The sequence below is a fragment of the Apteryx mantelli genome, chromosome 1, assembly GCF_036417845.1.
Source record: "Apteryx mantelli isolate bAptMan1 chromosome 1, bAptMan1.hap1, whole genome shotgun sequence".
In the NCBI taxonomy this organism is placed as follows: Eukaryota; Metazoa; Chordata; class Aves; order Apterygiformes; family Apterygidae; genus Apteryx; species Apteryx mantelli.
The window spans coordinates 150,021,093-150,035,749 of NC_089978.1; the positions used below are offsets into that span (position 1 = coordinate 150,021,093).

The 14,657-nt window shown below is 38.7% G+C and overlaps 1 protein-coding gene across 1 annotated transcript in view; it reads right to left on the reverse strand.

Annotated features, from left to right (window-relative positions):
- The window catches only part of PIK3C2G (phosphatidylinositol-4-phosphate 3-kinase catalytic subunit type 2 gamma), a 216,234-nt gene that overhangs the window by 86,383 nt on the left and 115,194 nt on the right, over positions 1-14,657 (reverse strand). The window contains exons 18-20 of the mRNA XM_067289854.1: positions 4,566-4,746; positions 3,078-3,185; positions 695-787 (exon numbers count right to left, since the gene is read on the reverse strand). Coding sequence (XP_067145955.1) covers positions 695-787; positions 3,078-3,185; positions 4,566-4,746 — 382 coding nt within the window. The remainder of the gene's footprint in view (positions 1-694; positions 788-3,077; positions 3,186-4,565; positions 4,747-14,657) is intronic.

Consider the following 14,657-nt stretch of genomic DNA (forward strand, 5'->3'; position numbering starts at 1 on the left):
TTTTCAGTGCTCTTCATCTAAAAATAGTATCCACTGTTCTGGAGGACTTTTGCTCCTCTTCTTTTGGAAGAGAAGTAAAGTTAAATTAAATGCATTGTTTTTTTGTACATGGATGAAGCACTATCCTGAATTCTGAAGCTTTGAAGGTGACGAGTGGAAAATAAACCAGAGAAACTCTGAGTCAGTTCCTCCAACTAACTGAACAGAGGTGACTAGAGGGGTAAAGCTCCTCTGCTACCTGCTCTGCATCCTCTGCAGGTGGAGCTAGGTTCTCTGTAGCAAATGTGATCTCTGGCGCTCTGGTTGTTTGACTTGTTAGAGATGTATGGACAAGGCTACTGGATTCAGTCATTCTGAACAATCCTTTCTCTGGGACTTGACTCTGAGGTCAGTAAATAAACTGGCAAATAAACTAGGTTTAAAATATAAACTTGATATTTTATCCTGGTTGTCTGCACTAAGAATCTTTTTTTCCAAGAAGTCATTTGTTTCTCTACCAATCAAAATGTTGAATGCTTCAGTGTATTTCCTCAGCGTATTCCATTAAAAGTTCTGGTGTCAAAAAGGATTATCAAAAGTGAACAGCAGAGTCAAACCAAACATTCTCAAGCACAAGGACTGAAATCTAACTTGGGTGAATTTCAAATCAACATTTTGCACATAAAATGAATTGAGGATTAAAGGAGTAACTTACCTTAAAAATAATATTGATGTTTCCACTGGGAACATTAGCATTGATGAAGGAGATTTTTAGTGGGAAAGCATTGGATGTAAAATATGAACATGACTTCAGGGTAAAAAAAAGCAAGAGAGAAGAAGAAAAAGTGTCATATACACAAAACATCAGGCTAACACAATGGAACATTTCTCCAAAAGCGGTACCATCTTTAAGTACTGCTCAGTAGCACTGACAATAAAAATAAATAGTTTTTGATATTATTGACTGTTCAATTGCATCAGGCAAATGAGAAACTCTTTTTCCCCCAACAATATGCCTCACTAAATAATAAGATTAGATGAACAGATATTTTCCCTAATAACTGTTTTGCATTTTCACCCAGGCCTATTAATGCTAAAATTTGGCTGGGACTGGGGTATTGGGTGGACAAAAGTGTCTAAGACTGATCTAATGAGAATCTGCAAAGCATTGAAAAGCCTTTTGTCCTATTTTTTTCTGCAAAAGGATTGTCTGATCCTATAATCCTTATGGAAGAAAATAACTTGCTAATTTCAGTGGTCACCTATATTTGGCTGAGGATGCAGGAAATTCTGAAAATCACCATCTATTTTATGTGGAATTTACCTTAATTGAATCTAAACTCTGACCCTCATACCCTATAGCTCCTTCCACCTGAAGACATCGAAGGGCTTAAAAAGCATTAATGAACTAAGCATTGCAAATCCTGTGTGAGTTAGGTTAGTATTATCATCATCATAAAAAGGGGGGAAAAACCCAAGGACAATGGTAAATTAATAGCCAGGTTTCTCAAAATAATAAACACCCCACAGCAGCTACTGCTATCATTACTGGGTTGAGTGCAATGGGGGGATAATTTGAACAGAAACGCTACCAGATACAGCTGTCTCTTGCTTTTCATCCAAATATCTCAAAGCATGGTACAAGCACTCAAATATTGTCTCAGCCACACCATGCTTCTGTAATATACAGTGGCTGGTATTGATGATGAGATGCTGACCCCTGTGGAATTTTGCCAATTGAATGCTTGAATAAGTGTTTGAAAGGTTACTGTAAGATATTGCATTAGTGATAGAGCTGGGAAGAGTCCTTACTACCAGCAGCATCAATAGATGATATTGAAATAAATTATATTTAGGTTATTATAAGCACTTCCAAAATGATAGTTTCCATGATTATACTGACATACAGTTCAGTCAAGAAGCTGCATATATTTATAGCATGATAATGGTTTATAATAATATAAGAAAAATGAAAAAAAATCTCTCTTCGTTTACTTATACTTAAAGATTTTGTATCAGTGTAGCCAAGCTGGTGCAGTATAAATAGCATGACTTTATATAGTGAGATACCTTCCCATTAGTCATTATTTCCAAAAAGCCTAAAAGCAGTGAGAAGCAGCAGGCTTCAATTTCTTCTGACTTATATCATCCACAATTGGCCCAAACCTGTGGGGTGCTAGAAGACCTCTGTTCTGAGAGACGCCAAGGCTGAACAGTAATTATTTGAAGAACCACAGGTCAAAGAGAGCTGAAGGGATCAGCACCTCTTAGCATCAGGTCCACTAAGGATAATGAGCCAGAGAGCAAAATTAGAGTGCAAATTGCTGTAATTAGATAGCTAAAACTGATAATATGTATGGGTCTGCAGGCTTGTTTTTCTTGCTGTTGGATACCTTTTCCTTCTCCAGAATTGAAGCAGCTTTTCCCTGGCATGATATTATTTATGAAAACATTTCTAAACAATGAATAACTGAGTCTTAGTACTGTGGTCAAAATAAAGGCAAGTAACATTAAATAGCATTGATATTTCCTTTACTTAAAAGTCATTTTTAATAAGGGTTGTAGACCTATGTAACTCTCACTGTGAATATTTAACATTCTAACAATTCTCAATTATGTGTCTAGTCTCACCTCAACAGAAAGAGAACGAGCTCTAGACCTTTAGCTGCTCCCACCCTTGACAGGGGAGACTCCTGGATGAGAAAAACCTGCTATCAGGAGCTACAAAGGCAGGATGGTAACCAGGCCTCAGCTCCAGGAGCCAGGTGCCCTTGCCCATCCCAAAGGCACAGTGCTGCCAGCTGAGCTGCAAGGAGGCTACCCAGCATTTGAAATTTGTGCTGCTGCTGCCTAAAGTGAGATGTGCCTGCTACCCCCACCCTAGCAGTTCCCTTCACCTCTGCCTCCAGTGAAAGCCCCCAGTTTCAGGGCAGATAGGCTGAATATCAGTTTACCAGATGACTCACACTAAATACCAAACTGTAAGGAGATACGCAGAAATGAAAATTGTAGGATTAGATCCCAGTCCATGCAGCCTTTCACTCCCTCTTCCCTTTTATACTAAAAATAATGTAACCCATTGCATAAGGAAGACTTACATCTGCCTCTATGCCTTGCACAACAAGTGCAGGATTCAGGGGAAGTCGACAAACTTTTACCTCCTGGAAGAACTGCTGAAGTCTGTTGAGTTCCATCTTTAGCACCTCCTGCAACACATTAATCATTAAGGCAATGTGAAAGAACACAACAGTAGTTTTTAAGCTGTTCACTGTCTGGCTATATTTTAATCAAACAATACCATTTCTGGAGATCGTAGCATCCATGTAACCTTATAACAGCTAATGAGGTCACACTGAGGTACAGTTATAAAGAATAAGAACTAATACACATTAATCCTTTTGCTGCCTAGATGCTCTACCAGTTCACGCTGTCATGTAGGTTCAGATTTGAAACTCTTCATTAGGGGCTCATTATTATTGCACCTGCTCTGCTGGGTCTCATGTCTTTTTTTTGCCTTTCTCGACAACTTTATAATTTGTGGTTTGTTGCCTCAGCACTGCACTCTCCCTCACCTAACTGTAGGTCTGTTAACAGCAAGATTTGGGAGTTTCTCAGTATCATAGTAACTACAGCCTTGAAATTAATCTCTAAGGTCTAAATTATGCATCAGTTACATATAATGTGGCACTGCTACTTCTTTTTCTTAAGATGGATCTTACCCTTGGCCAATTTTTTGTGTCTTTTTATTTCCATATTTGTTTTGCTGCTCTCAGTAGCAATACTGAAAGTTTTCGAAACATCTGAAAACCTTTGAGTCCTTAGTAAGGCAAAAAGAATTCATAATAACTTTCATAACAAACAGCAGTGATGGGTCTTATTTTTATTTGGCTTCCTGGTCTGCCCAACTGAGATCTCAGCAAGAAACAGTTTTACACATCAGGTAAATAGCAACAACAGTTGTCTTGCAAACTTAATAGATTTGAACTTGAAATGTGTCCATGCTGTATAAAAACTGCACCCACTGGAGAAGAAGGCTAAAAGCTTTCTACTGCCAGCAATGCATCTCTGCAGATATTCGTGCAGTATTAACTGCTGAATGCTACGTTTGAGATATTAAGTACAGTCAACTTTGGTTGGCTTTGTTGGGAAGCAAGGATATTCAGCGTGTCAATGAAAACTCTTGGCCTCCCTCAAAGTTTTCAAGAATTACTACACCTTTACAAGGCATCAGATATTTTGGAATGGGGCTTTAAATGTAAGAGTTCCTTTCAGTAAAAAGTTAACCAGCTTTGTAGCCACTATTTCTGACCATCTTGAGGTCTGGCTGAGAAACCATGGATGAAGGAATTTAAATGGGTTAAAAAATGTGTTGGCCTCAAGGGCTGTGGTAGTAAGACTTGGCTCTTTTGAACCATGTGTTTTACATGTTTGCAGAACAGCACAAAATTTTAAAAACAGTAGTTGAATCTTGGGTTTACTTATGCAAAGGGCATTATAAGAAAGATATGTCACCTTGGAAAAATTAAAATTACCTGAACAAATGTAGACAGAAAGGGAGGTATTAAAAAGCATATTTTTTAACAAACCTTTCTTTTGGGGTCACTGGCAGTTTTTACTTTTTCAGCAATGTCTTCCAGAATCCTGATAAGTTTTCTCTCCTTGGCAAACTCATTGTTCAGGGTTTCTCCAGCACAGAATTGGAGAGCAGCCAGTAGTTTCTGATACCACATTTTGAAATGAGCTTCATTCTGGGCATTTTTCAATAGCCTGAAGGGAGGAGGGGAAAAAAGAACCCATGTATCTAAAATGGATTTTTATTTTATACCATCCCTAGCTGGAGCAATAAACGCACTCCAGACTAATCTGTATTTGGTGACTTTGGGCAGTTTAGCAGCAGAGAATGAAAAAAAAATGTTGTTTATTTGTTGGCAGTACTCAAGTTCCATTTGATAACTAATGAGACTGCAAGTGTGTTGAATCAATAGGAGCCTGCCATTTCTTATTGTAGTTCACAGCACAGTTCTTACATTGCTTCTTATTTCTTCAAAAAATGTTTAAGAAGGGAAAATAAGTTGTATTTTTTGGAGTCTAACCTTAAATATATACAGGCACCTCCATTCTCTTCCTCTGCCAGTATGTTTACACAATCAAGCACATCTTTCAACCAGAAAGTGCATTTAAAGACCATTTTGGTCTCAGAGGTATCATCAATTCCATAAGCTTTCACTGTTTTAAGTTCAGGAGACATTTTTGAAATTGGCAATACTGCTAAAATAAGTGAAACGAGCCTATTTTTTTCCTTTCTTTACTGATAGGTGTTGGTCTAGAGCAAAAATTCAGCTTTTAGTTCTACTGAAATCTGTAGAAGCTTTGGGACTGGAGTTATTATCAACATGAGAGTTAGATATGAGAACTTAGACATATACCTGTTTTTTCATGTTTACCTTATTATCTTCTCTAAGCATAAATCCACTTGGGCCAGGAAAAGAGCTGTGGATTTTAGGTTTTACTTAGTTAATCAAACTGATCACTGGGGAATTTTTTTCATTACTGAGGGCCAGAAATTTTTTTACACCTTTGACTTATTTTTGTGAGTGTAGATAGAATCACCAACTTTATACTGGTGTTATCTTCCTGATCATCTCCTGGGATTTCCCTGTCTCTCAAGTACTGATGGACTGCTCTTACCTTTCTTCCCACCCTCCTTCCCCACAACTTCATTCCTAAGAACATCCCAACCTTAAATTCCTCATAAATGCCTGAATCTTAAGGCAGTTCCCCTTACCTCATGAGGCTACTAGCAAATAATGCTAGTTTTCACAGGACAGAAATCAGAGGTGTTACTGACTTTCAAGGATCAGAAGCAACAACATCTATAGTGTATGTCAAGCAAAAGATGTATCAAGCACAGATATTTAAAGGTGAGAAGTTGTAATTCCAATAGACGCTTCAACCCTTTCATATCATAACTGAGGCATTATAATATTGCTACCACAACCCATACATCTTTTGGTGATGGGGGGTTCCTGTCATCTTTTATAAGGTAACGATCCTTCTGGGTCCTCTTTTGCTATATGATTCATTACAGAATAGTATCGCCTACTGGTTTTTGAAAAATCTTTCCAATAACATAAAAACTCATCTATGGATTTATAAGTATTGCCAATCTTAAAAGAAAGTGTGGTGTTTCTACCAGAAATGCCCAGACATGAAAGGGAAGAGATATAAGAAGCTTATCATCAGCACTCTCTGCAAAAACTGAAATGACACTTCTTTCTCTAGTCTAGTAAAAATAAATAATTACTCTTTAGATTGAAAAGAAATACAAATTGCCAGTGCAGTGCCTGGTAGAAGGCAAGCCCCAGCATACAGAGACAGCTATATTCTTTTACTGAGCCCTCCACAGACAGTGAGGACAGCTAAGAGCACATGCCTGTACAGTGACTGCTAAACTAATCCTTCCAGATTTCAAGCACAGTTTGTCTTAGACACCACAGGACAGGATTCAGCTGCTTAAATGCAGATACGTGGTACCATTTCAGCTGTCCTAGGAAATCTCAGCTGGCCTCCAGCTGCTGCCTCAGGCACGGGTCCGCCAGAGGTCCTATCTCATATCTGCCAATCCCATGCAGATGTCCCAGGCATCCTGTGCTGTCTAAAATGGCCTGTGTTTAGGCTACTGAATGCCTCTCTGCAATGGCCTTTTAGTTTGCTTGTAAACAAAGTGATTTAAAATAAAAACACTTTCCATTTGAACAGCAAGTAAGGAACAGCCTCGATGATCATTTTTTAAAAGAAGGCATTACTGGCACAGTTCAAACTGTCATATGGGCAGGAATTTTTGTCTACAAAACACTCAGCCTCAGCCCAGCCAAATAGCTTGCATTTGCCTTGGAGTACAGGCAGAATGAACTTGTACATTTTGCTCCACAAAGGTAAGTGCAGACACACGGAGAGACTGCATCACTGTGATCTTTGTTCTGAACTGGCCACAAGAGCGCAGGTTACGTTGCTGCAGAATCTTCTGCATGCATTTCCACTTACTTTGGAATCACCTCCTGAACATCTAAATCATAGTCATTCACCTGATCCATTTTTAATGGCACATATTTAAAGAATGCATGGAGGCAACCTTTTCCTGTCTGAGATGCCCCTTTGTTTCTCTCAGATATACAGAACATTAAAACAATTTTTATTTCCCTAAAATGAAAGACACAGATTTCACATGCAGGAAAGCAAAGCAGTAAAAGCAAAATGTTTTCCTAATTTAAACACAGATACTTCCTGCATAAGTCTGATCAACCTAGCTGATCCATTTTTAGATAATACTTGTGGCTAAGTACCCACCTAAAATAAGCTTGGATAACTGTTAGTATATATATATACTTTACAAATATTTCTTTTTAACCTGAAAAAGGATTATGGGGCAGATTCAGATAGACTGTGCTTAAGGTGTACATGAGGACAGAGGATGGATGGAGTCTGAATCCTCTTGGATGTGTTTCTTGAGCCCAAGCCATGAGGGAAGTTGAAGCAGTCATCATGACCTCATTGATAACATCTAAATCCACGACAGCTGCAGCCCAGCACACACTCCACAGTCTTACGGCACGCAGCAGCTTTTGATAGTGCCTGTGCTGCCTCAGCAACCCCATGAGAGATTGTTTGTCTCGGTGCTCTGCAGACAAAATGCATCCATCGACTACAGTATGTGCAGTGCAACTTCCTTCTGCCTACCCATCAGAGTAGGTATGCTTTTAAAAGCCACACTGTAGACCTAATTTTCAAAATGCTTGGGATTAACTGGCTCTGACTTTTATTTTCATTTTAAAAAAGAAGTCCCAAGGAGATTCAAAAGCCAGCTTTTAATGTGGTGACTCATTGTAGGCTTTGCTGAAATGTTTAGTCAACAAATGAAAAAATATGTAGTTGTAATTCTGTCTTCCCAGTGGCCTGGCCCACACGTTTTCACCCTGCCATTGTGAGAAGCCAGCAGAGAGAGGAACATCTGCAACTTCTGAGATTGCAGGATGGAGAAATATTCAAGACACTAATGAAATTTTCAAGTTAGGCCTGGACACCTAACTGTGACAGAAGATGACTAAATTGGAATGATTTAAAATTCAAGACTGCCAATAAGGGAACATGTGAAGCTTTTTTCTGACAATTTTCACAGGATTCTGCAAGACAGAACTCAATACAGAAGCCTGCTTTATATCAGACCTAGACATAGGATCTTGCTATTAGTAACAGAGAGATTTCCTCACTTTTCAGGATTCTGACTTGGAACAAGGACCCTTATTCTCAGCAGGAGATGTATTGTCCGAAGGTCACATTAACACAATGGAGTTGGATACAGAAGAATGCTGACCTGAAATTTAGTAATAAAGCAAACTAGATCACCTCTGCCTAACGGCAGTCAAAACACCCAACTCAGATTCTGAAGTGGCTCAAGAGATGTCTTCTTCCTTCTGCAAACAGTGGCTTCTTCTGACTTTCTGTGTACACTCACTCCATGACTGCAAAGTGGTTCAAACTCCATTTTCTGGCACCTGCAGCTGCAAAAGTGTGCATGCATGTTCTCTGGGAAAAGTAAGGCAAGTGTGCTATGTTTTGCCACAGGGCAGAAGGGATGGTGGGACTGGATCAGGCTAAGTTGTCTGCTGCTTCAGAGGAGGAGAAACAGTGCTGAAAACAGCTGCTATGGAGAAAAGGGAAATGAAAAAAATGAGGGAGGAAAGGAATGAAATGAGACGGATCTTGCACTTGCACTTGGTGCAACAATCTCTGTTCCCAGCCTCCTTCACAGAGGCAGTGAGATGAGCATCCTTCACTAGACAGCAAAATTCAAATTCATTTACACTTCTGGAAAGCCTTCGGGTGGTTCTGTTCTCATTGTCCTTTGTTATTCCACAGAAATATACAGGCTATCTCCATCAACTTCCTTTAAAAAGCAGATACAGACTAATACCTCCTTTCTACCACTAACTCCAAATTCTAAAAAAAAGTTTGATTTATGAACTACAAGTCAGAAAGAAAAACAAAGAAAACAACAGCACCATTCTGTGTACAATCATTGAGACATGGCAATCCGCAAAGCAACAGAAATAAAAACAAACAAACAACTAAGAGTCATAAAATGCCTAATGTTATTGGGATTAACACATTTTCTTCAGGAGAGAATGGGGAGCAAAGTCAAATAGGTAAGACTAGGCAGGAGAGTTAATGTACAACTAAGACGGAAGGGACATGACAACTCTCTCCAGTAGAGTGTAGCACCAGGCATTTTCCATAACTTTACAGAAATGCAATGAGAGGTCATCCACTTGACTGGAAGGACTAAGATTCAACTCCCACTCTCCCTTTCTTTGAGTGAATACAAAGCCAGCAGAAAGGGAGAGAATTGCAAGAGAAATGGTGGAATTTGAGCTTATCTGTTGATCGTTCTTCCTTTCTCTTCTGGAAAACGAAGAGAATGCAAGTTTGCATTTCTTGAGGTGACTGAGTAAAGTGTGGAACAATATTTTATCTGAATCTTTCAAACCAAGTAAATCTCTAGGATGGGAAAGTAGCATCTGTTCAGTAGCTTGCAGCACCTGCCCCCTTTTGGCTCTTCACACCTCACACACAAGAAAACTGCAAGCCAGTTTCACCTGCTGGTTCTCACATAACAGATCTGCATTTACATACTCCTTTTCCAAAGCATTACTTTTGAATGAAAAATACCTCAGCTTAAAATGAAATTTTGTTTTAGAAAAGCCATGAGATACATTTGTTTTTGTTTTTCTAATCCACTTGTTATAATATAACTTAGAACAGATGTCTAACATGTCAGTCTACCTTAGACAACAGCAAATTGTTGCAGAATTATTATAAAGCACGCTATCTGGGCTTGAGAAACACAACATTTATATGGGAGTCAAGGGAATAGTTACCTTTATTTGCTTATCTTCACTCAAAGATCTTTAAGAACTAGGTAACACAATTTGTATCTAGACAAATCACTTGATCCAGAAAATTCAGTTGACCAAATTCCCCCCATCCCTGCTGAAAGCCTTAACTGCGCAATGCATGTCCTGCTGACTCAGAAAATTAGCAAATCAGTGAAAACAAATGCTATGTTATGTGAGTAGGCTGCCAAACTGTTGCAAAGCTAAGGTTGCCTAGCAGAATAATACTTTAGTTGATACATAATATAGCTGCACACACTGCTGTATTAACAAAATAAACTCCAGATAAAACTATTTTGGTCTGGAGGATAAAGAGCATTTTCCTCGATGAACTGTATAAAGAATTACTAGGAGAGTATAATGGTGCACAGGTACCTCTAGCACTATCAGACAGAAGATGCTACCCAGCATCTAAGGAAGGACTGATCACCCTCAAACCATATCTTCTGCAATTTGTTGAATGGGCATATTAATGTGGACCTAAGTGCTACAAGGAATCCTCTAGTAAAAGGAAGTGCTTAACAGTGTCTGTCTCTTTCCGCTCCAGGTAGTCAAAAAAAACCTTGTTAGCAAGCCAGGCTCTTCCTAGTCTGCTACCTCTGCACTGGGTGGGGACTGCAAGCAGCAGAACATGATATTTTAGTAACACACTATCACAAACAAAAAGCACCTGCAGCAGAACGCCGCTGTAAGACACGAGGATGCATGGCTGTTCCCCACAACATCTGTATGCAACAGCGGGGATCTTGGAGGACCTCAGAATCTGTGAGTGAGCATTCAAATTCTGCCAAAATCCCACCCTAATAAAGTGTCAATCCAAAGCTCCACAAATGAAGCTCCTTCAGCCTGAATTGTCATCAATGCAGACAGTGACTTTCTTATGCTCAGGCTTGTAACTGTAAGTCCAAGTGCCCTGTACTTTTAACGGCTGAAGTACCAGCACCTCAGTAAAGAGAACCAAAGAGAATGATAGACTCGCTCTCCAAAAACTGTATTCAGAATATGAAAATATCCCTAACAAATGTATTACATTTAGTAATGAACAAAGGTTACCAAAAGGACAATATTTTTTTGCATGCAATGAGAAATATGGTGTTCAAATGTGGCACTAATTTTGAGATGTCTGGTTCCATCTTTGCCAATGCTGTCCACATGTATGTCTCTGTCTGTGCTTGTTTCAAAATTACAAATTTTCTTCTCAGAACAAATGCCATATTATCATCAGAATGTCATGCAGTATCTTAGCCACACCAGAATCAGCCAACCTGAGAGTTACAAACCACATATCTTTGTAATATCTTAGAATAAATTTGTGACACGGGAACTAAAATGAGCCATTCAATCCATGCATATCAGAAATTGTTGTCTTCTTCCCAGTGGGCAACTACATTGGAAGCTTGCAATGAACAGGATTAGAGGGGATAATCACAACTAAAATAGGTGAGCCCAATGGCTTTAATGGGATGATATCCAAATATGCCAGCATTTAATTAGATAAAGAAGGTGACTGAGGCAATGCTACTTTCAAATTATATAAATAAAATGCATGATTAATCAAGGTTCAAGTAGGTCCAGTAGAGTCAATGAAGTTGCAAAAATTTTCACTGTATCTGAAATTAGACCATAGTTATCACATCAATACACTGAGGAGAATATTACAAATATTTTTCCTCATCTTCCTATTGCATGGGAAGTTCATGTCTACCAAAATGGTTTTGGATAGCTTCTATAACTTTCCATTAGCTTCACAGCTGGAACAAAAAAATCCCTTATGACACTATAAAACAAAATGTATGACACAGAACTCAATACTGTTCTACATGTACTGGGCAATCCAGACTTACAGGAAAATTATGAAGAACTAAACCAAAGCACTTTGGTTAACTTCCTTTTAAAATGTTCTACACTTTTCTTTCTTTCTCTCTTTCTTTCATTCTTTTTTACATACCAATACAGAAGTGCCTTCAGGAAGAAAAATAAAATTGTCTTGCTATGGGGTCATTATGGCCTTTGGCTGCTCATATAAGGAGCACTACCAGATTTTATTCAACCAGAGCAAGACTGTGTTTTATGTATAATCCTAAAGCCTTCACATGACTCTTCTTATGATTCATCCTGTGCATAGGGAGGGGGGTACTTTTTTTAGGAGGGAGGAAATAGTAAGAGGGAGCTACATTATTCTGCAAATATTACAGTATTCGAAAGAATTTATTCTGCAGGACAGCAGATCTTGAGATAGGCTGTCACTTTTCCTATGCTCTGTTGCAAGAATACGCTTTGTTTAGCAATGTCTACAGTCAAAGTTGTTATCTTTCAGGCAGAGTTTCTCTCAGATTTGTACTGAAAACATACTCACACGACTATAGCAGAGGAAGGATGGATGAAGTTCAGTACAATCTAAGTCCATGAGGAGTTAACACTTTTTTAAGGCAACATCCCTTCTACCTCTCTCGAAGAACTTTTCTGTAGATGCATTGTTTTAAGTGCAGGTGACATAGGTGCAAGACGAACTAGCAGCCTGATCCCACATTACTTCCTGAAGTGTCAGCCTCTCTCTTGGATCTTTACTGTCATCTTGACATCACTGGTATAGCTAGTGGTCCTGCTTACCTTCTTTTCCCAGTATCTAACAAAGCAAAATTCTTTCAGATCATTGACTATACAATAATGGGGAAATATAATGAGCCTTCAGCATGAACTGGTGTAGGTGTTTTAGTAACGATAGTACCTTAATGTAATTACAAGATTGCAAAAATTTCTGTTTTAAGTATTCTTCTCATGTCCTATATAGTATGCTTTCTGTAAAAAGCTAAGTTGTCTTTTTCTGGCAATTTGCCACATAGCATCTCATTAGAGAAGCCTCTGTTCATCTTCAGTAGTAGGACTAATGCTGCAGAACAACCAAGGATGCATGGGTCAGAAGGTCAAATCACAGCAAACTGTTACTTCTGTGCATGTGTGTGTGACTTTGCCAAAAGAATAACTTTGAGAGACTGACATCATGAAGACATACAATCATTTACAAGTCAAAGTAACTAGCAAAACTCATTTATTTGCAGGGAACAGAAGACAGAGGGAATCACGACTTTTCAGTAGGGGAGTCTCCAGAGTTCCCAAAACACTTTTTCATCCCTTCATGATTTTGACTCTTCTAAGGGAGAAAATCTCTTCAGACTGCAGCTCTCCTTATGCATAAAGCTACTCTGCAGTCTTCCTCAAACAAGATGTTATCTACCCTCTTCTCACCTAATTGAAACAGAGGAGACTACAAGAACTATCTCTTGTCAGTTCATTCCTATCACTGGGAGGACAGAAGAACAAATATTTACATTGTAAAAAACAGTATTTCTGTTATCTTCATACCCCATCTCTCTAGACCTGTGTTTTCTTTCTTCCTCTCTGGTTTTATTTTTCTTCCTCTTTCCTTGCTCTCTAATCATTTTTTCCCTCCCCTCACATATAGCAATACAGGAGGAGTGGGAGTGGGAGCAGAGGAAATATTATCTTTAGATTTTTTTATTTAATATCAACCAGCATCTTCCTTCCTTCTCACCACTTTATTGCCACCAAATATTGGCCTTATAAAAGAAAAGTAGGAATTTGAAATTAAGCTGATGTATCAGGGACAGCTTTCTGTAAAATACTAGCAAGAGAAAACTTTAAAATTAGCCCACAGGTATTTTCCTAGTTGACAGCTGGCCTAGGCACCATGGAAAATGGTAGAGCTGGAGGGCAGACAGTGTGAAAGTGAGGCATAGACCTATCTTGAAATTGGGTTGACTTATTTTGCAGAGGCTTGCTGAAATTATCTCTCATTTCAGACAGCCTGTCATTTCATTGCTGGGTGGTAAACACTAAATTTCATCCGGGTTTGCAGATCCATCCCAACTCTGCTGAGACATATTCAACTGTGGGACCAGTTCTGAATAAACTTTTGAATAAGCTAGATCCACTTTTAATGAACCCCTAACCAAAAAGGCCTTACATCCTGAGCTTTTATCAAGGAAATCTTACTTGACTCTATTCAAAGGACATAGTGTAGTCTTGGGGTTAAAATTTGTAGATTTTCATGTCAGAAGAACATAAGGCAAAAGTAAGAATGAAAATCTTTCTTGAATCCCTGAATTTGCCTTTCACTTGTTTTATGAACTTAGCAAAATTCATAAATTTTTCTATGCTTTTGTTTTCCTTTTCAAAAGATGAAGGAATTATTTACCTTCTCACAGGATGTCATGTTTGTTTGTAAGCTGCTGTTATGCCATAGAGGTAAATGCCATGGCAAATAGGTCTGTGTTAATAACATTACTGCCTCCTCCCCATGTGATATTCATATAGCCAGTATTTTTTAGACATACAGGAGAAAATAGCAGCCCTGAGCATTTTTTCACACATGAGAAAAGCAGAATTAAGAATTAGTTGTTGTGCTAAAGACTTTAGCTCTAGTTCCAATACTCACAATCACATTTATAGAAGTATTACTGTGGTAAGCAGATGTAATATTTCCATATGTCCTGAGTCAGGTAAAGAGATGTGCATGCTCCCCGGGGGCAGTTACTGCATTGCCAGAATAAATATACATCAGCCACCTGTCACAAAATGCTGCTGGGGCTTTGAAACTCACTGTCTCTGCTGTAGGTATCTATCTTGCATTACATTCATGCATTACTGCTGTCCTCCTGCTTAGTCTGTGATGGTGCAGCTGTACAGTAGCCTGAGAGGTGGGAAACA